At 45.7% G+C, this 18,549-nt stretch overlaps 2 protein-coding genes and 24 non-coding genes across 32 annotated transcripts; 22 read left to right on the top strand and 4 right to left on the bottom strand.

The window, feature by feature from the left end:
* Positions 1-90: 90 nt before the first annotated feature.
* LOC133169194 (serine/threonine-protein kinase PAK 2-like) lies at positions 91-11,254 on the bottom strand. Of its 3 annotated transcripts, XM_061301172.1 has the most exons (16): positions 10,994-11,254; positions 9,920-10,026; positions 8,749-8,942; positions 8,578-8,684; positions 8,314-8,461; positions 8,220-8,236; positions 8,035-8,145; positions 7,850-7,973; positions 7,703-7,766; positions 7,542-7,590; positions 7,347-7,459; positions 7,157-7,274; positions 6,947-7,046; positions 6,618-6,814; positions 5,636-5,773; positions 91-1,130 (listed from the first exon to the last, which is right to left on the bottom strand). In XM_061301172.1, the coding sequence occupies exons 3-16, from the start codon at positions 8,924-8,926 to the stop codon at positions 1,044-1,046; spliced, it is 1,551 nt and encodes a 516-aa protein (XP_061157156.1). In that variant the 5' UTR covers positions 8,927-8,942; positions 9,920-10,026; positions 10,994-11,254; the 3' UTR covers positions 91-1,043. The 3 variants fall into 3 exon arrangements, with proteins under 3 accessions (XP_061157156.1, XP_061157157.1, XP_061157155.1); XM_061301173.1 differs by lacking the exon at positions 9,920-10,026; XM_061301171.1 differs by lacking the exons at positions 9,920-10,026; positions 10,994-11,254 and adding an exon at positions 9,296-9,628.
* On the top strand, positions 1,222-1,294 carry trnar-ucg (transfer RNA arginine (anticodon UCG)). Its single transcript has one exon. It is a non-coding gene; the product is annotated as a tRNA-Arg (tRNA).
* Positions 1,404-1,476, top strand: trnam-cau (transfer RNA methionine (anticodon CAU)). The gene has a single exon. It is a non-coding gene; the product is annotated as a tRNA-Met (tRNA).
* trnam-cau (transfer RNA methionine (anticodon CAU)) lies at positions 1,633-1,705 on the top strand. Its single transcript has one exon. It is a non-coding gene; the product is annotated as a tRNA-Met (tRNA).
* Positions 1,854-1,926, top strand: trnam-cau (transfer RNA methionine (anticodon CAU)). The gene has a single exon. It is a non-coding gene; the product is annotated as a tRNA-Met (tRNA).
* trnam-cau (transfer RNA methionine (anticodon CAU)) lies at positions 2,081-2,153 on the top strand. Its single transcript has one exon. It is a non-coding gene; the product is annotated as a tRNA-Met (tRNA).
* trnam-cau (transfer RNA methionine (anticodon CAU)) lies at positions 2,310-2,382 on the top strand. Its single transcript has one exon. It is a non-coding gene; the product is annotated as a tRNA-Met (tRNA).
* trnam-cau (transfer RNA methionine (anticodon CAU)) lies at positions 2,531-2,603 on the top strand. Its single transcript has one exon. It is a non-coding gene; the product is annotated as a tRNA-Met (tRNA).
* Positions 2,760-2,832, top strand: trnam-cau (transfer RNA methionine (anticodon CAU)). The gene has a single exon. It is a non-coding gene; the product is annotated as a tRNA-Met (tRNA).
* trnam-cau (transfer RNA methionine (anticodon CAU)) lies at positions 2,988-3,060 on the top strand. Its single transcript has one exon. It is a non-coding gene; the product is annotated as a tRNA-Met (tRNA).
* Positions 3,216-3,288, top strand: trnam-cau (transfer RNA methionine (anticodon CAU)). Its single transcript has one exon. It is a non-coding gene; the product is annotated as a tRNA-Met (tRNA).
* On the top strand, positions 3,445-3,517 carry trnam-cau (transfer RNA methionine (anticodon CAU)). Its single transcript has one exon. It is a non-coding gene; the product is annotated as a tRNA-Met (tRNA).
* trnam-cau (transfer RNA methionine (anticodon CAU)) lies at positions 3,671-3,743 on the top strand. The gene has a single exon. It is a non-coding gene; the product is annotated as a tRNA-Met (tRNA).
* On the top strand, positions 3,899-3,971 carry trnam-cau (transfer RNA methionine (anticodon CAU)). Its single transcript has one exon. It is a non-coding gene; the product is annotated as a tRNA-Met (tRNA).
* trnam-cau (transfer RNA methionine (anticodon CAU)) lies at positions 4,127-4,199 on the top strand. Its single transcript has one exon. It is a non-coding gene; the product is annotated as a tRNA-Met (tRNA).
* Positions 4,354-4,426, top strand: trnai-uau (transfer RNA isoleucine (anticodon UAU)). Its single transcript has one exon. It is a non-coding gene; the product is annotated as a tRNA-Ile (tRNA).
* On the top strand, positions 4,584-4,656 carry trnam-cau (transfer RNA methionine (anticodon CAU)). Its single transcript has one exon. It is a non-coding gene; the product is annotated as a tRNA-Met (tRNA).
* On the top strand, positions 4,812-4,884 carry trnam-cau (transfer RNA methionine (anticodon CAU)). Its single transcript has one exon. It is a non-coding gene; the product is annotated as a tRNA-Met (tRNA).
* On the top strand, positions 5,041-5,113 carry trnam-cau (transfer RNA methionine (anticodon CAU)). The gene has a single exon. It is a non-coding gene; the product is annotated as a tRNA-Met (tRNA).
* Positions 5,267-5,339, top strand: trnam-cau (transfer RNA methionine (anticodon CAU)). Its single transcript has one exon. It is a non-coding gene; the product is annotated as a tRNA-Met (tRNA).
* On the top strand, positions 5,496-5,568 carry trnam-cau (transfer RNA methionine (anticodon CAU)). Its single transcript has one exon. It is a non-coding gene; the product is annotated as a tRNA-Met (tRNA).
* On the bottom strand, positions 5,873-5,945 carry trnam-cau (transfer RNA methionine (anticodon CAU)). The gene has a single exon. It is a non-coding gene; the product is annotated as a tRNA-Met (tRNA).
* trnar-ucg (transfer RNA arginine (anticodon UCG)) lies at positions 6,070-6,142 on the bottom strand. Its single transcript has one exon. It is a non-coding gene; the product is annotated as a tRNA-Arg (tRNA).
* Positions 6,281-6,353, bottom strand: trnam-cau (transfer RNA methionine (anticodon CAU)). The gene has a single exon. It is a non-coding gene; the product is annotated as a tRNA-Met (tRNA).
* On the top strand, positions 6,445-6,517 carry trnar-ucg (transfer RNA arginine (anticodon UCG)). Its single transcript has one exon. It is a non-coding gene; the product is annotated as a tRNA-Arg (tRNA).
* Positions 10,333-18,518, top strand: hltf (helicase-like transcription factor). 5 transcript variants are annotated; one of them, XM_061301154.1, is made up of 25 exons: positions 10,334-10,465; positions 11,917-12,113; positions 12,847-13,013; positions 13,133-13,257; positions 13,324-13,406; positions 13,471-13,542; positions 13,853-14,044; positions 14,127-14,232; positions 14,313-14,361; positions 14,612-14,679; positions 14,751-14,786; positions 14,851-14,955; positions 15,070-15,152; positions 15,223-15,366; positions 15,444-15,603; positions 15,966-16,037; positions 16,128-16,263; positions 16,354-16,533; positions 16,666-16,781; positions 17,057-17,238; positions 17,332-17,457; positions 17,522-17,634; positions 17,708-17,888; positions 17,959-18,039; positions 18,119-18,518. In XM_061301154.1, the coding sequence occupies exons 1-25, from the start codon at positions 10,435-10,437 to the stop codon at positions 18,260-18,262; spliced, it is 2,949 nt and encodes a 982-aa protein (XP_061157138.1). In that variant the 5' UTR covers positions 10,334-10,434; the 3' UTR covers positions 18,263-18,518. The 5 variants fall into 5 exon arrangements, with proteins under 5 accessions (XP_061157135.1, XP_061157138.1, XP_061157139.1 ...); XM_061301151.1 differs by having other exon boundaries at positions 10,333-10,465; positions 13,133-13,406; XM_061301153.1 differs by lacking the exon at positions 10,334-10,465 and adding an exon at positions 11,509-11,613 and having other exon boundaries at positions 13,133-13,406.
* Positions 18,519-18,549: the final 31 nt, after the last annotated feature.

Raw genomic sequence — 18,549 nt, 5'->3', positions numbered from 1 at the left:
GATATCACCATTTTAATTATTAACAGAACATTATTACATCACGAACAAAATGAAGCTCAACAGCAGAGTGAAACAAGAATCCACGCAGCATTTCTGAATAATTTACCAACAGTTTTATTCCACCCCAGTCACTTGTTGCATGAAAAACATTTTGTTTTAAATTGTAAAATTCCTCTATCCGTCTACTTTGGTCCCTGGCCATATAATATGCATGTCACAGAACATTTTAAATGCACATTCAAATATTTCCAGTGATTGTCTGAATTGACATGGCGTTGAGGTCATTTAGGGGATAAATTTCCATCGAAACTATGAAAAATACTATCTGTGATTTGTCAATATTTGGGGACAGGGACTTTTCTGGCGTTAGTCACATATAAAACAACTTATCCGGATTAGTTTTATCAGGTTATTGTCCTTTCTATAGTCTAAAAAAGGCATACACAAGGACAAAATGTAGACAAACCGAACATTGAGCGAGGCAAAAACATGCTCCTTGTTTTTGGTAGTATGCATGAATGTGTTTGCATAGATTTGATGATTTGAAAAATAAAACAATTGTTAAATGTGAAAAAAAAAATCTTATTCAGATGATTTACTTCAGCACCAGGACAGCACCGTTAGTTTAAATTCAGGGCTTTCAGACATATTTACATTCCTAAAAATGTACGACTCAACCATCCCAAAAAGTGCTTGACCAAGTTTTTTCTATGTTTATTGACTGTATGCTTATAGGAAAATGTATTGTTTAAATGGCTAGTATAAAAAAAATGGACTGTCTGGAGTGTAGTAGAAACGTATCCACACATTAAGACTGGGTGGACCAAGAATCAGAGCCACTTTTGAGTGACTGAAAAGCTGTCAGGCAGAAATGGCGGTAGGAGGGTTGTTGCTTGATGTCTAACTTATTTAACCACCTCGAATTGCACATGGCATGTTGACAAACCCAATGTAAGGAAGGCACAAAGGTAAAAAAAAAACCACTGTCTGGGTTTTTGGGGTGATATTTTTTTTGGGTGGGGGCTAAATACCCTCTTCCGTACTTAGCGGTTGCTCCTCATGGCCTCCTTGGCAGCCAGGATGAGAGGAGTCAGACTGGACAGAGGCTTGGCCAGCTTCAGGAAAGGATGCTGCAAAAAAAACCATCAGTCTCATTTCCTCCATTTGTGGACAGTTCCAGTATATTTTCACTATAAGATGAGATTGATCGCAAGAGTTCATGACCATGTGGCCTAATGGATAAGGCGTCTGACTTCGGATCAGAAGATTGAGGGTTCAAGTCCCTTCATGGTTGTCTTTAACAATTTTTATTGTATGATGTGCACTGATGCGGAGTAAATATTCTAGCGGGTTGTTGATGCTGGAAGGAGTGAGAATTTTCAGGAATGACCAGGAATCACAGGGCCTCGTTGGCGCAGTAGGCAGCGCGTCAGTCTCATAATCTGAAGGTCGTGAGTTCAACCCTCACACGGGGCATCAGAATTTTTCAACCCTTCTCCATTTGAGGTTTGTTGACCTATATTTTACACCAACCAGCCTTCAAATAAAAAAATGGAGGCTTTGAGTCCCTTCCTGGCTTTTTGGGGTGATGCTGAAGAGACTGTAAATTTCTAAAATAGGTCTTGTTACATAGCCTCATTGGCGCAGTAGGCAGCGCGTCAGTCTCATAATCTGAAGGTCGTGAGTTCGACCCTCACACGGGGCATCAGAATTTTCCACCATTTGAGGTTTGTTGACCTACTTTTTACACCAATCAGCCTTCAAATAAAAAAATGGAGGCTTTGAGTCTCTTCATGGCTTTTTGGGGTGATGCTGATGGGACTGTAAATTTCTAAAATAGGTCTTGTTACATAGCCTCGTTGGCGCAGTAGGCAGCGCGTCAGTCTCATAATCTGAAGGTTGTGAGTTCGACCCTCACACGGGGCATCAGAATTTTTCGACCCTTCTCCATTTGAGGTTTGTTGACCTACTTTTTACACCAATCAGCCTTCAAATAAAAAAATGGAGGCTTAGTCCCTTCATGGCTTTTTGGAGTGATGCTGAAGAGACTGTAAATTTCTAAAATAGGACTTGTTACATGGCCTCGTTGGCGCAGTAGGCAGCGCGTCAGTCTCATAATCTGAAGGTTGTGAGTTTGACCCTCACACGGGGCATCAGAATTTTTCGACCCTTCTCCATTTGAGGTTTGTTGACCTACTTTTTACACCAATCAGCCTTCAAATAAAAAAATGGAGGCTTTGAGTCTCTTCATGGATTTTTGGGGTGATGCTGAAGAGACTGTAAATTTCTAAAATAGGACTTGTTACATTGCCTCGTTGGCGCAGTAGGCAGCGCGTCAGTCTCATAATCTGAAGGTCGTGAGTTCGACCCTCACACGGGGCATTCAAATTTTCCACCATTTGAGGTTTGTTGACCTACTTGTTACACCAATCAGCCTTCAAATGAAAAAATGGAGGCTTTGAGTCCTTTCATGGATTTTTGGGGTGATGCTGATGAGACTGTAAATTTCTAAAGTAGAGTTTGATACATAGCCTCGTTGGCGCAGTAGGCAGTGCGTCAGTCTCATAATCTGAAGGTCGTGAGTTCGACCCTCACACGGGGCATCAGAATTTTTCGACCCTTCTCCATTTGAGGTTTGTTGACCTACTTTTTACACCAATCAGCCTTCAAATAAAAAAATGGAGGCTTTGAGTCTCTTCATGGCTTTTTGGGGTGATGCTGAAGAGACTGTAAATTTCTAAAATAGAGCTGGATACATAGCCTCGTTGGCGCAGTAGGCAGCGCGTCAGTCTCATAATCTGAAGGTCGTGAGTTCGACCCTCACACGGGGCATCAGATTTTTTTCGACCCTTCTCCATTTGAGGTTTGTTGACCTACTTTTTACACCAATCAGCCTTCAAATAGAAAAATGGAGGCTTAGTCCCTTCATGGCTTTTTGGGGTGATGCTGAAGAGAGTGCAAATTTCTAAAATAGGACTTGATACATAGCCTCGTTGGCGCAGTAGGCAGCGCGTCAGTCTCATAATCTGAAGGTCGTGAGTTCGACCCTCACACGGGGCATCAGAATTTTTCGACCCTTCTCCATTTGAGGTTTGTTGACCCACATTTTACACCAATCAGCCTTCAAATAAAAAATGGAGGCTTTGAGTCTCTTCCTGGCTTTTTGGGGTGATGCTGAAGAGACTGTAAATTTCTAAAATAGGACTTGTTACATAGCCTAGTTGGCGCAGTAGGCAGCGCGTCAGTCTCATAATCTGAAGGTCGTGAGTTCGACCCTCACACGGGGCATCAGAATTTTTCGACCCTTCTCCATTTGAGGTTTGTTGACCTACGTTTTACACCAATCAGCCTTCAAATAAAAAAATGGAGGCTTTGAGTCTCTTCATGGCTTTTTGGGGTGATGCTGAAGAGACTGTAAATTTCTAAAATAGGACTTGTTACATAGCCTCGTTGGCGCAGTAGGCAGCGCGTCAGTCTCATAATCTGAAGGTCGTGAGTTCGACCCTCACACGGGGCATCAGAATTTTTCGACCCTTCTCCATTTGAGGTTTGTTGACCTACTTTTTACACCAATAAGCCTTCAAATAAAAAATTGAAGCTTTGTCCCTTCATGGCTTTTTGGAGTGATGCTGATGAGACTGTAAATTTCTAAAGCAGGACTTGATACACAGCCTCGTTGGCGCAGTAGGCAGCGCGTCAGTCTCATAATCTGAAGGTCGTGAGTTCAACCCTCACACGGGGCATCAGAATTTTTTCGACCCTTCTCCATTTGAGGTTTGTTGACCTACATTTTACACCAATCAGCCTTCAAATAAAAAAATGGAGGCTTAGTCCCTTCATGGCTTTTTGGGGTGATCCTGATGGGACTGTAAATTTCTGAAATAGAGCTTGATACATAGCCTCGTTGGCGCAGTAGGCAGCGCGTCAGTCTCATAATCTGAAGGTCGTGAGTTCGATCCTCACACGGGGCATCAGAGGTTTCCACCCTTCTCCATTTGAGGTTTGTTGACCTACTTTTTACACCAATCAGCCTTCAAATGAAAAAATGGAGGCTTTGAGTCCTTTCATGGATTTTTGGGGTGACGCTGATGAGACTGTAAATTTCTAAAGTAGAACTTGATACATAGCCTTGTTAGCGCAGTAGGCAGCGCGTCAGTCTCATAATCTGAAGGTCGTGAGTTCGATCCTCACACAGGGCATCAGAATGTTTTCGACCCTTCTCCATTTGAGGTTTGTTGACCTACTTTTTACACCAATAAGCCTTCAAATAAAAAATTGAAGCTTTGTCCCTTCATGGCTTTTTGGAGTGATGCTGATGAGACTGTAAATTTCTAAAGTAGGACTTGATACACAGCCTCGTTGGCGCAGTAGGCAGCGCGTCAGTCTTATAATCTGAAGGTCGTGAGTTCGACCCTCACGCGGGGCATCAGAATTTTTTCGACCCTTCTCCATTTGAGGTTTGTTGACCTACTTTTTACACCAATCAGCCTTCAAATAAAAAAATGGAGGCTTTGAGTCCTTTCATGGATTTTTGGGGTGATGCTAATGACACCGTAAATTTCTAAAGTAGAGGTTGATACATAGCCTCGTTGGCGCAGTAGGCAGCGCGTCAGTCTCATAATCTGAAGGTCGTGAGTTCGACCCTCACACGGGGCATCAGAATTTTTTCGACCCTTCTCCATTGGAGGTTTGTTGACCTACTTTTTACACCAATCAGCCTTCAAATAAAAAAATGGAGGCTTAGTCCCTTCATGGCTTTTTGGGGTGATGCTGATGGGACTGTAAATTTCTGAAATAGAGCTGGATCCATAGCCTCGTTGGCGCAGTAGGCAGCGCGTCAGTCTCATAATCTGAAGGTCGTGAGTTCGACCCTCACACGGGGCATCAGAATTTTTTTGACCCTTCTCCATTTGAGGTTTGTAGACCTACTTTATACACCAATCAGCCTTCAAATGAAAAATGGAGGCTTTGAGTCCTTTCATGGATTTTTGGGGTGATGCTGATGACACCGTAAATTTCTAAAGTAGAGGTTGATACATAGCCTCGTTAGCGCAGTAGGCAGCGCGTCAGTCTCATAATCTGAAGGTCGTGAGTTCGATCGTCACACGGGGCATCAGAATGTTTTTGACCCTCAATTTGAGGTTTGTTGACCTACTTTTTACACCAATAAGCCTTCAAAAAAAAAATGGAAGCTTTGGGTCCCTTCATGGCTTTTTGGGGTGATGCTGATGAGACTGTAAATTTCTAAAGTAAAACTTGATACATAGCCTCGTTGGCGCAGTAGGCAGCGCGTCAGTCTCATAATCTGAAGGTCGTGAGTTCGACCCTCACATGGGGCAACAGGATTTTTTCGACCCTTCTCCATTGGAGGTTTGTTGACCTACTTTTTACACCAATAAGCCTTCAAATAAAAAATTGAAGCTTTGAGTCCCTTCATGGCTTTTTGGGGTGATGCTGATGAGACTGTAAATTTCTAAAATAGAGCTTGATGCATAGCCTCGTTGGCGCAGTAGGCAGCGCGTCAGTCTCATAATCTGAAGGTCGTGAGTTCGATCCTCACACGGGGCATGCATTTTAAATCACTCATCGAAATGTTTGAAGGCCTTTAAGACTTTTCGATGTATCTTAGAAGTACCTGCAAAAGTTCTCGGCCTGACCCTCGTTTCTCCACGTCCATCTCCAAACATCGCGACAGGAAGGATCGGAAGACGGGGGACAGCTTCTCTGGACTCTGCAGCTCAGGAGTGCCGTTGGTGGCAATTAAATACAATGCCTGAAAGACAAACATAGCCAGGGGTGAGAAGAAACTTCAGTGACGTTTGTCAGAGGTCATCGTTGCGTATCAAAGAAGCTAGCTTGATAAAAGGGCAGATGCCCCGTGTGAGGATCGAACTCACGACCTTCAGATTATGAGACTGACGCGCTACCTACTGCGCTAACGAGGCCGGGTGACTACTATTGCTCTAGAAATTCATTGTCATCCACCATCAATACATTTGCTTAAAACATTTACTTCACTTTAGAGTACATTATATAATAACGCATACTGTTATCACAAAATGCAGCGGCCAACCATGAAGGGACTCGAACCCTCAATCTTCTGATCCGAAGTCAGACGCCTTATCCATTAGGCCACATGGTCATGTGCTTCAACAGTTGAAAGTCATCAGAGTGGCAATACACAATTTAGTACGGTGTGTGTATGATGCAGCAATAGTGCAATAAATTGCATGTTTAATTAGTTCAGCAAATTTTAAGTGGAGAGTTGAAAAGACTTCAATGTCCCGTGTGAGGATCGAACTCACGACCTTCAGATTATGAGACTGATGCGCTACCTACTGTGCCAACGAGGCTATAAAAATCAGCACCAATGTTAAAATTTGTAAAATTCCATTTATGTTTTTGTGCAAGTGCAAAGCATTCTGTAATGAGGTAATATTGTGTGACCATGTGGCCTAATGGACAAGGCGTCTGACTTCGGATCAGAAGATTGAGGGTTCGAGTCCCTTCATGGTCATTTGAAGATGTGATGCAACATTCGACCATCACAAATTTGTTTTATTTTTTATTAAACGTGACAAAAGTAGCCCAAATATCCGTCGCTTCACCGTACTCACCCTGAGAGGGTTCTCGTTAAGGTAAGGGGGCTCCCCCTCCACCATCTCGATGGCCATGATGCCCAGGGACCAAATGTCCACTTTGGGCCCGTAGGCCTTCCTGGTGACCACCTCCGGAGCCATCCAATACGGCGTGCCCACCATGGTGCTGCGCTTGCTCTGCTCTGGCGTGATCTGAGCGCAGAAGCCAAAGTCGGCTTGCAAAGGGATGAACACAAAGACCACGTTAGCGAAACTCGGAGATGGAGGCTCTCGGGGAAACGGACAATCTCAGCACCCGCGAAATATACAGGACTCGATTAAGCGACTACTTTCAGATTCCTCCTTACTGAGTTTGACCAATCCGTCCATTCCCAGCAGGACGTTGTCGCTCTTGATGTCTCGATGGATGACCTGATTGGCGTGAAGAAACTCCAGAGCCTGCAGGACCTGGACGCAATCGATCAAACCGTGTGTGTTTTAAGCCAGAATGTTTCCATGACGACAAGCTGCGGTTACAAAGAAAAGAATCTTCCAGCTTATGGAAGCCAAATGCCAACCTCTCTGCATACGGCTGCGATCTGGGCCTCGTCCATGCACGTCTCCGTCACCACGTCGGTCAGCGAGCCGCCCGCCAGGTACTCCATCACCACAAACAGCTCCTCGCCAACCAGGAAACTGCCACACAAAACGCACACACCAGTCTTAATTTCAAACAATAATTAAAGTTTTTGTTTTTTCGTCTTGTACCTGTCAACAAAGTTGACTATGTTGGGATTCTTCATCTCCTTCATGACCAGGATCTCGTTGATGATGAGTTCTTTCTTGGGTTGCTTCTGCAAATTGATCTGCTTGATGGCCACCTGAGGACAACACACTTCAGTATGCAGTGGAAATATATTTCACGAATCGTTGCTTTTGAGCAGAACCCCAAATACGGCATACCTCCCGCCCTGTAGCAACATCTATGGCCGTGTAGACGGTTCCAGATGCCCTGAAAGTGCAAAAATCCAAAGCAACAATGATGATAAAAAAAGAAGTTTGAAAACCCAAAACCTTAACCTAAGCTTGAAAGCCTCATTCAGTACAAAAGTCCGTGACCTCACCCTTGTCCGATCTTCTCGTATCGAGTGTATTTCTTCTTGGGATCTCCGATACTAACGATAGTCCCTAAAGAGCAACAAACAATAAAACCCAATCAACGTTTTTGTTCTTTGCGCCGTGTCATTTCAACGGCGAGCAGGCAGCTTTACGGAGTTTCTCCATGATCTCCTCGTCCGTCATTTTGCCTCCTTTCTTCTTCTGCCTGTCGGCCGCCTTGGAAGCGGCGTCGGCCTCCGGAGCCGGGATAGGGTCGATCACCGACCGCGTGTAGACCTGAAAGATGACAAATAAGCAAAGACCTCCAAACTTTGATTTTCTTTTTCGAGCAACTCACCGACTTAGTGTGTTCCGGCCTGGGCGCCACGACGGGCGGCGGCATGTCGTCATCGTCGTCGTCGTCGGCGTCTTTAGCGCCTGATGAGGAAGTGGTGGTGCCCTGCTTAACCTGTGGAGAAAATGAAGGAGGCGTTAAGTGGCGATCAATCGGATTTGAACCTGACCGATGGACCAAGCACTCACCGACGACGAATCTTTATCTGCGTCGGCGAGGGAAGGAAGCAAAGAAATGAAGATTCTCGGTTGCAAACGGCGAGAGGAAGGTGAGCCGACTGACCTGAGGCCGAGACGCTGAGGTATTTCTGCTTCCCGCTGGTGGAGTCGTAGAACTTGAGGATGTCCAGGACCGCCTGGGGATTCTGCTTCTGCTCAGATTTGCTGATGTTGGAGGTTTGGAGGAGACGAGCCCATTGCTCCGGCATGCCCTGGAGAGGACAAATTAGGGACTTGAGACTTGGACTCCAGTGGACTTGAGTCACGGGTTTGAAACTCAAATGTGAAACCCAACCCTATCTTGATAGCCAAACGCTGGCTCCCTTACCGTAAACTCTCCAGTGACGGCGTCAAAGCCCACGTGGATGGTGTGTTCAAAATCCGACGGGGAGGAGATCTCTGGCCTGTCCTTATCCCGATCCTTCTTCCTACCTCCTGTAAGGCAACACGGATATGTTTCAGTGTGTGTGTGTGACTACATAGCGTGTGTGCGTGTCACCTTTCTCCGAAGCAAAGATGGAGATGATTTTATTTCTGGACTTGCGCTCCTCCGGCACGGACGGAAGCGGTCGAGAGTTGTGATTGGTGGACTGGGGGTCCTTGGCTCCTCCTCCTTGGCTACTCATCCTGACAGGGGGGGCGGGGGGCTTGTCCTCGCACAATCCGCTGTCGCACATCTACACGCACTTGGACCTGAAGGGAAAAACACACGCAGGGGGTCGGACTGGTGTACTATTTACGAGGAAGATGTGCAAATCGATGAATTCAGCATGTCGGATGGGATTTATTAAATATGAATCGTGCTGGCTGATTTGGGGTTCAAATGGTTGGCGAGGAGATCGACACATCCATTCAACAATGCAAACGTGTCTGCCATATCATCATTGAGAAAATGTGGATGACAAAAAAATTCAGAGGAAAAACCCTCTGGCAGGATTTTCCACGAAGGCCTTTCGTAACATTCCGACAACCCAAAAGACAAAGCAGACATACACTAGGCAGATATTAACCTCATCTTTGACCACAGCGACCAGACAGACACTAACCTTCGGATGCCTCTTCTGCGTCTTACAGAAGACCCAAAGAACCGTGCTAGTTCCACGTCCCTCTTTCTCCGCTACCACTAAGCGACCCGTCTCGTACCTTCACACTTTCTGCGAGGCAGGTCTGAGCTGGTTGCCTCATTCCAAAGCGGCGGCACACTGAACAAGTGTATTCTTGCCTGGGCCTGGATGGAATTCCATCGCTCCAGGGCACATACAAAGAAATTGTGCAAACCGGGTTGATTTTGCGGCTCAATTCATGTCCCACCTATGCAATTTTAATCTAAAATGAGTATTTGGACTCCGTTTTTTTTTCCACTTTTCAACAAAGTGATGAATCTTGGTGCCAAAATCCTATGTCGTAATAGAGGGGGGAGGAGCTTAATTTCAGGCTTCTCTGTGCTTTGCCGCCCTCTTGTGGCAACTCCATGCAATAACAACCTTTTCTATATAGACGTCAATCCCTCCTAGATTTTCACTATTTTGGGGTTAAGTGCATTTAGCAACCCTGCTAGAAACAATTTTTTGACATGCATGTGAACTATTTTTGACAAATGTTGCTCAGCCCTCATTTGGACTACTTCCCAGCGCAATACACATCCACACACAAAACCTCAAGCTGTTTACAGGAAGTGGCCGATGCAGTCTCTTTTGTTGGGCTTCTACAAAAGGAAATGGTGCAGAGTACTTCCTGGAAGGAGCAATGACGCCAGTGCGCTCACGTCCAGCACAAGCTGAAAGACAAACACACGCATACATGACAACTTGACTCCTGCCACCACTCCAGTGCAAACACACCGCCAGGCCGCACACCTCCATATCCTGTTATTCAATCGCACAACATTGCAAAAGCCGTCATTTCATTTTTTTTTTTCCCCATGTGATGCTGTTCTGTACGAACACAACCAGCTCCACATAGCAATGTTGCTGTTTCTGAGGTAGCTGCAGAGATTTAAGTATTTATTTGGGGAATTGTAGTCCCTATTGTATTTGAGTGCAGCATTGAAGGTTAGGAGTTGGTCAGTTTGAAGAAGAAAGAGATGAAAGAGGCAGCATTTCGAGGGGAGGGGCAAGACCTTCAGCGGTTAGTTTAAAGCGAGTCTGGAGGGTGAAGTGGATACAGCAAGATCTTCAATTGTCTCATGATGATTCCCCTATTTCTGAAAGCCTACGGTACGTAACTGCGATTCATTCAATTCATCAATTGACTCGTCAAACGTTCACTGACAGGATCATTGGAAAAAGTTAAGTCTCCCGAGGTTTGTAAAAGGTAGCTAACACATGATGGAAGATTTTCATACTTTATGCCTTTCACTTCCAATTGGTAGTGGTGGTCAGCTTCACCCTTTGCACGCCCCTGACGCAATGATGCTTATCAATAGTAGCATAGTTATTACATGGAGAAATTCATCAAAGTAACGTTTACTTTAATTTTGCAGCATGGTCGACTACAAGTTGTTCCACTGTCTAAGTGTATATTTTGCTAGTCCTTTAGCCCAAAATAGTGTTTGCTGATGGAGTTTTTGAACTTTGGCTGTCCCACTTGATGATGCCTTTGCCCACACATGGATCTTAAAGATACGCTTAAAGTACTGACGTGACAGCTGATTAACAGTCATTAATCACACAATTCCCCCATTTCAACGTTGGTCACCTCAAATTGGCGATTTGTAAATGTGAAAATAACCATGCGGAACTCACCGGTTAACTGTCAACCACAAGAAAAAAAAAACAAAAAAAAACGGGGTGGACTTGGATCAACTTCTCAGACTCCGCCCCAGTTTTCTTTACCCCAAAATAGGGGGAAAATGCTGCTGAATTTCCGCTCGTCTGATATATTTACAACGGTCTCGTGTATCGTGTCTTGGGTTTTCTTTGCCCCTGACCTCTCCCTGCCTTGGCGTTTTCGCTCAGCCCCGGAGGAGGAAGAATCCGTTGCGTGGAAAGGAAGCGGAAAGTCGTGCAAAATTGGACGTCGCGGCTTCCGTAAGAAAAGCGGAACAGCGCGCAAATTGACGGTAGCCTGTTGCATTCAAACTACATCGAAAAATAGCAAACGCCATTTGTGGCAAAATCTTACACTTTAAATAAAGTAAAACCTGCATTGTCACAACAATCGGTCCTGGAACCGCGTCTAAAGATTTTAATGAACTAGTTTATTACTATATAGTTTGCTGCGTTAAATAGTAACATTATAAACACCTCTTGATGGCGGAAGTGTTTTGCTCTGACGTCACGTCGTATACGCAAACGCAACAGTATAAGAGAAAAGCATCATCACACACGTCGAGAGCGCTTTGGGGGGAACAAAAGTCCACTGTGTAAGCTAGGGGCGAAACTAAAGTCGGGAAGGCGTTCGTGACAAACACGCCGCACGCTCTTGTCGCCAGCCGAGTCAGACTCGCTGTGAAACGTGCGAGACAAGGCCGTGTATCAAACCGGCGTGCTAAGCTAATGCGGCCAACGCGCTAACCCCCCTTCGGCTGCGAGTCACTCAACGCCTCCAATTAGTCGCTAGGTTAGTCCGGACTTGAGGGTTTTTCCTCCCCTTTCCAAGCTGGAAACCCTCCTTGCGTTCCTACCTACTGCAATGACTAAATTTATATTTCGAAACATGTGTGCAGGCGGAATGGCTTTCCGTAGGAGCTGGTTCGGTTGGGACAGGCTCAGCGAGGTGGACCTCTTGACCGACCACTTGGACCAGAACAGCCTCTCCCAAGCCATCCGGGCCGCCTCCTCCGATGAGTCGGACGCCGACGGCAACGTGCTGTTTGGCCAGATGCAGGGCACCATAGTGGGACTCAAATATTACACCGGGGTGGTGAGCATCCACCCTAGATCCTTCTGATTTATGGCCAGCTTTGTTGTGAACAGTGAAGCCTTCAAAGTCAAACACAATCTTGTTTATAGTTGCTAATCCACCCACCAAATTTCAAAACGGGCCAGATATCCATTAGGACCTCAGTGACAAAACAGACAAGCCAAGAGTCCATTCAGGCTCTGACACCTTTGAAAAAGTTGTAATTACAAAGCAGTTAACCAATTTGAGTGAATCCAAAATTGTATTCCTATGTATCTCTTCTACACGAGGTACTCAGTGGAAATTGCATTTTTGAGTCATTATAAGAGTCTCTGATAGTTTAGGGGTACACGCAATTGATTTGTGGGTGGGATTCCCCCTAATCAATCAGTTCAGGGTGTATTTTGCTGAACAGGATAAACGATGGTGAGAATAAATGAAGGAATTACTGAAAGAATCTCACAGGGCGGCCATTTTGCCACTTGCTGTCGACTGATAATGACATCACAGTTGCTCAAGGAAATGACCAATCACAGCTCACCTCTTTTAGAAGTGCCATTCTCAAGATGAACCATGATTGGTTGTTACCTGAGTAAGTGTGATGTAATTTCCAATCAAGACAAAACGCTAAAATGGTCGTCCCCTGAGGTGGATGAAAAATCGGGGAATGATGATACGAGAATTTGTGCGAAATATGAGTCGTGCCACTTAGTTTGAATGGACTCCCACAATAATGGCATCACTCTTTGCGCAGGTGAACCAAGGTGAAATGGTCGGCCTGGAGCGTGAGCCGGAAAACTTTTTTGACCACAACGCCATCGTAGTGACCAACATCTACGGCAGCCAAGTTGGCCACATCAAGAAGGAGCTAGCCCAAGCCATGGCCCACCTCATGGACAACAAGTTGACAAGAGTAGAAGGGTGAGATGCGACTTTGACGTGAATTGTAGAAATTGTAATATCTTGTTTGAGGACGAAATATTGTGACAGAGTGGACTGGTGTGAAATGTGCCATTTTCACCTTTTTTTATTTGTGTCAGGGTGGTGAACTCTGGGAAAAAGAACAAATTCTCCATGCCAGTGATTTTGTCCTTCTGGGGGAAGGAGGAGAACAAGAGCGCCGTCGTTCAACGCTTGGCACGCTGTGGCTACAAACTCAACACAGGTGGAGTCAACAATACTCACCTCGTGGACATTTCGACGTCAATCATTCTTGTGTGTTTTGAATCAGGTGCAAATCAGAAGTTGAGTAGCTCAGGAGCCGGGACGGGATTGAATAAAAAAGGCGTGACGATCCTTCTTACGGCAGAGGAGGTAAACTAGACGGCAATAATTTGGTGATATCGCTAGAATGACTTCACTAAAACTTGACTTTCAGTTGAAGAACGCCTTTGACAACCTCTTTGAAGGACTGACGGAGAGTAAAGAATTTGAAAAAGAAGCACCTGAGGTATGCACATGAATATTATGCTTGTCCTGAATGCCACCTAGTGGTGATCCCCGCATATAAGCACACTTGCAAATGTTTTCTTTTCTTCATAATTTCGATTTTCTTTTCCACCCAATTTGCTTGTTACTTGTAAAAAAATAGCTTTTTATATATTTACTTGGGGAATATGACAAAAAGACAAAAAAAACACTCCTAGAAAAAAAAAGTCACCTTATGTATTGAATGGCCTCGCATATCTGTATTTCTATGCAAACGCACTCCATCATTACTTCACATGAGTTCTGTGACTATTTAATAATTGTTTCCACAGTCTTTGGCCACCCCCCTAATGCCCCACCAACGGCAAGCGCTGTCATGGATGTGCGCCCGCGAGAACAAATGTGTGCTGCCGCCCTTTTGGGAGAAGCGGGGCAATATGTACTACAACACCCTGACGGGCTTCTCAGCCAAGGAAATACCCGAGAGAGTCCTCGGCGGGATACTGGCAGACGACATGGGACTGGTGAGTGTCGCGTGAAATAAACAAATAAAAAAAATCTGCTATTGTGGACGGGTCTGGAACAACCCTGTGATTAATGCCCCAGGGCAAGACACTGACAACTATTGCGCTGATCCTCACCAACTATCACGAGGGAAAGCCCCTCCCCGTGTACAACCGTGCGCAGCAGGATCCCTCTTCGCCTGCAAAAGGTAGGATTCGCACGAATGAAATCAGTCCCCGGGTTTCTGTGGAAGTCAACCTAACCAAACGTGTCGTCGCTCGGTGACAGATGGAGCCGGACCGAGTGACGTGGTGGCTCACGGTCTACGCTCAAGCCTGTATGTTATTCTCACATTTTAGCCATTTTTTTTGGAGCCAGTAATACTTGCTAATCTATTTAATGGTGCTAAACTTGCATATTTTTACATTTTAAACCTCGTCTGCAAATGACGTGGTCTGTTTTAAAAATGAAACAATGCAAAATCTTGCTCACCCTTTGGTTTATAGATTTTGAATTGTCTCACTTGAGCCAAAGGGTGTGCATCCTCCATCCATTGTTGACTCTAAAACAAAATGTTCATGTGCTAGGGCCCACCAGGAGCAATCTTGTGTTTTCTTATCACATGTAAAGGAAGCAGCAAAGCTTTCAGAGAAAGGTGGGACCCTAAATTTTACCTCTAAATCCAGGCGTCCGCATGTGTTTCAATATTTTGCTTCATCATTTCAGGCAAAAGAACGACAAAAGCCACCAAGCGGAAATACGGTAAGTGCGTAGTAGCGCAAACATCCGATGTTTTGATTTTCCGTGTTAACGCAACGTCGTGCAGAGGACCCACTGTTGCTGGACGACGCAGACTTTGCCGCTGCGCTGTGCAGAGGCCCGGCGTCGCCGCCGAATTCCTTCAAGAAAAAAAAGATGAAAAGGACCCTGGGTGAGTCACGAGCGTTTTCTTTGGGGGCGGTCAAGGATACAACAATCACTGCTGTAAGTATTTTAATGGTCTTAATTTGAACGTGTGTTTTTTTTTTTTTTTTTTTTAATTTAGCCATCGCAGACAACTCCGGTGACACTGTATCGGCCGGGGCAACCCTCATCGTGTGCCCGCTGTCCGTGCTTAGCAATTGGCTGGTAGGTACCTCCGTCGCCGTGACAACGGTGACCGCAGGGTTAACGAAAAAGCGCACGCGTGTCTTCTCAGGACCAGTTTGAGGAGCACGTGCGAGCCGACGTCAAGCTCAAAGTGTACATGTACCACGGGCCCAACCGCAACAGAAGTACCAAGTTCCTCTCGTCTCAGGACGTGGTGCTCACCACCTACAACGTGCTCGCCGCGGACTTCGCCGTAAGTGCGAACGAACTTTGAGTGTATTTTTTTTTTACTGGCAATTCGTAGTCTGAGGGAGGCACATTTGTGTTTAGAATCAGAACAGGAGTGGCCTTCATGACCTCGACAGTCCCCTGCACGGCATCAACTGGTTGAGGGTGGTGCTGGACGAGGGCCACGTGGTGCGCAACCCCAACACGCAGATGAGCAGGGCCGTTCTGGACCTTACAGCCAAGCGACGTTGGATTCTGTCTGGTACACGCATTCATCAGAATGTTGACAACAGCGGCTCTTGAACATTTTACATCTTCTACCGCCCCCTCCAAAAATACTGGTCAACATTAAAATAGCTTTTCGTCAATAATCAGGCAGAGGTTTAATTCCTAAAAAAGTTGAATATTATGATAAACCACTCTAACATGATGCACGTTCTAAACATTAACACTGTGCCTAATTAGAGTCGAAAAATTGAATGACGTATAATCAGTAGGATAAAAGAATCTTTGACTGTTCGGAACTCCTGTAATTCAAATCCTTTCCAAAATATTCAAAAGGGATCAAAGAATGTGAATGTTCTGAACCCCTGTTCCAATGCGTGCAAATGTGTCTTTTTTCAGCTGTTCTTTGCCGAGTATTCTATGACTTGCTAGACAGACCACTGCAATCTGGAATAGTCCACCGCGCCGGAGGTCTGCGCTGTGCGACTGAGTGCCATTGCCAGTGGTCGCGGCGGCGCGCACCCACGCGTGTACTCACGCCTCCCGCCTGTCCTCGTCCAGGGACGCCCATCCAGAACAGCGTGAAGGACCTGTGGATGCTGCTGGCCTTCCTGCGCATCAAGCCGTTTGACGTCAGGGAGTGGTGGAATCGAGTCATCCAGAGGCCCGTCACGCAAGGAGACCGAGCCGGCTTGCAGTAAGGCGAATTTTTAGCTATCATTGTAAAAATGGTGATGTTAAAAAAAAAAAAAAAAATAAGAATCGATGACAATGTTGATGTTGTCAGGAACCTGCAGACGCTGATCAAGTGCATCACACTGCGGCGGACCAAGAACAGCCAGGTGGACGGTTGCCCACTGGTCACGTTGCCCGAGAAGAGCGTGTACGTGGAGCAGGTGGAGCTCAGCGCCGCCGAGCGCGAGGAGTACGATGTGGCGCTCAATGAGGGAAGACACACTGTCGGCAGGTACGCCCAAAGAAATAACAATGGCAATCAGAAATCGGATTTTTAACCGATTTATTTTCTCTCCTTTGCTTATTGTAAAGGAAAATAATAATATGATGGACCTACTTGATGATATTTTGTTTTTCGGAGTAGATATGTCGCTGAAGGCAGCGTTTTGAGGAATTACGCAGACGTGCTGGCCATCCTGATGAGGCTGCGACAGCACTGCTGCCATCCTGACCTGCTAACAAACACCGCCGCGGATGCGGGTATGCTCCAAAATGGTGTCATGGGAGTTGCTTGTTGAAAAATTTGTTTTTTTTACATTGAATTACATTTGAAATTTTACAATATTCTTTTTTTAAATTTGCATTTTTATGAGAATTGTTTTTTTATTCCTGACAGTTTTAATGATTGGTATATTTATTTTATGAAAATTTAAAAAAAGATGGTACGTTTAAGTCATTTTTACAAGAGTAGTAGAATGTTAGATTTCAAGACGACAACATCCGTTAGTGACGATTCCCCGTTGCGGTCCGCGCAGTCTTGGCGTCCACGCCGGCCGAGCTTCGCGAGCGGCTGATCGAGAAGCTGCGCGTGGTGTTGGCCAGCGGCTCGGACGAGGAGTGCTCCGTTTGTCTGGACTCGGTGCGCCTGCCCGTCATCACGCACTGCGCCCACGTCTACTGCCGCCCTTGCATCGCGCAGGTCATCGGCACAGAGCAGGTCAGTTTGGCCACTGCAACTTCTCAGAGACTGTTTGTGTCCTGCACAATAGTTATTTAGATTTTTGACTTCCATCCACTTTTTCAAATTCAGGAGAGTGCCCGCTGCCCTCTGTGTCGGAGTGACATCAAGATCAACGAGCTGGTGGAGTTCCCGCAGGAGGAGATGGTCGAAGAGTGCGGAGAAAGGATTCCCGGCAAGTTGAGGACCAGCTCCAAGGTAAGAAAGCGGACGTTCAGTCTCCTCCATGTTTTGTTTTTTTAAATGTTTGCTATGTGTGCAGATCCAAGCGCTAATGGGCAACCTACTTCGACTGCGACGTGAAGACAGCACCATCAAAAGTTTGGTAGTTTCGCAATTCACTCGCTTCCTCACCATCCTGGAGACGCCCCTCAGGTAACACACACACACCTGTCAATCAAGTCCAAAAGGTCATCCATCATGTGATGTGTGAAATTACGCAATTCAGGGAGCACGGCTTCAGCTTTGTGCGCCTGGACGGAAGCATGAGTCAAAAGAAGCGAACCCAGGTGATCCAAGAATTCCAGAGCCTGAGCCCCGACAGCCCCACCATCTTGCTACTCTCGCTCAAAGCCGGCGGGGTGGGACTCAACCTCACCGCCGCCTCCCATGTCTTCCTTATGGACCCAGTGAGTACAAAGGAAAATAATAATCCAAGAAGTAGAATGAGGAAGCAGCACTAACTTTGTGTCTCTTCAGGCATGGAACCCAGCTACGGAAGAGCAATGCATTGACCGCTGCCATCGTTTGGGCCAGAAGAGAAAAGTTTTTGTCACCAAGGTGAGAAAATGGAAGGAAAAATGCATTTTCAAATCATACCAAAAGAAGATAGCGACTAAAACATGAATATGTGCGGCAGTTCATCGTGAAAGATTCTGTGGAGGAGAGCATGGTTAAGATCCAGAAGCAGAAGCAAGACTTGGTGCAGGCAGCATTCGCATCTACGGACGCCGACCGCAAGACGTCGCGCATTAACGACATCAAGGCGCTGATGGAGTTGTAGAAAGTGGACAAGAGCGCCCCCCTCTGTCTTTCCTTTGTTTCCTACGCTAGCATTTTTTAAAGTTAAATCGACTAGTCGCTATTTTAGGATCAAGACGCTCCACATTCTGAGTTTGCTTATGGGCGAGGAAACCAATTGTCAAAAACAAAAGGAAGCACAAATGCTCCAAATGTTGTAAAGTTTTGTTTTACTGTACTTGATATAAAAGTTCCCAGGCAGCACATCCGCTGCACAGATTTCAAGCATCAATGTACTTGACAGATGGTGCCAGGGCACTCAAGAAAATA

This window comes from Syngnathus typhle, linkage group LG16 (genome assembly GCF_033458585.1).
Source record: "Syngnathus typhle isolate RoL2023-S1 ecotype Sweden linkage group LG16, RoL_Styp_1.0, whole genome shotgun sequence".
In the NCBI taxonomy this organism is placed as follows: Eukaryota; Metazoa; Chordata; class Actinopteri; order Syngnathiformes; family Syngnathidae; genus Syngnathus; species Syngnathus typhle.
Note: the sequence above shows the minus strand (reverse complement) of the source record. Positions and strands in the feature narration are given on the sequence as shown.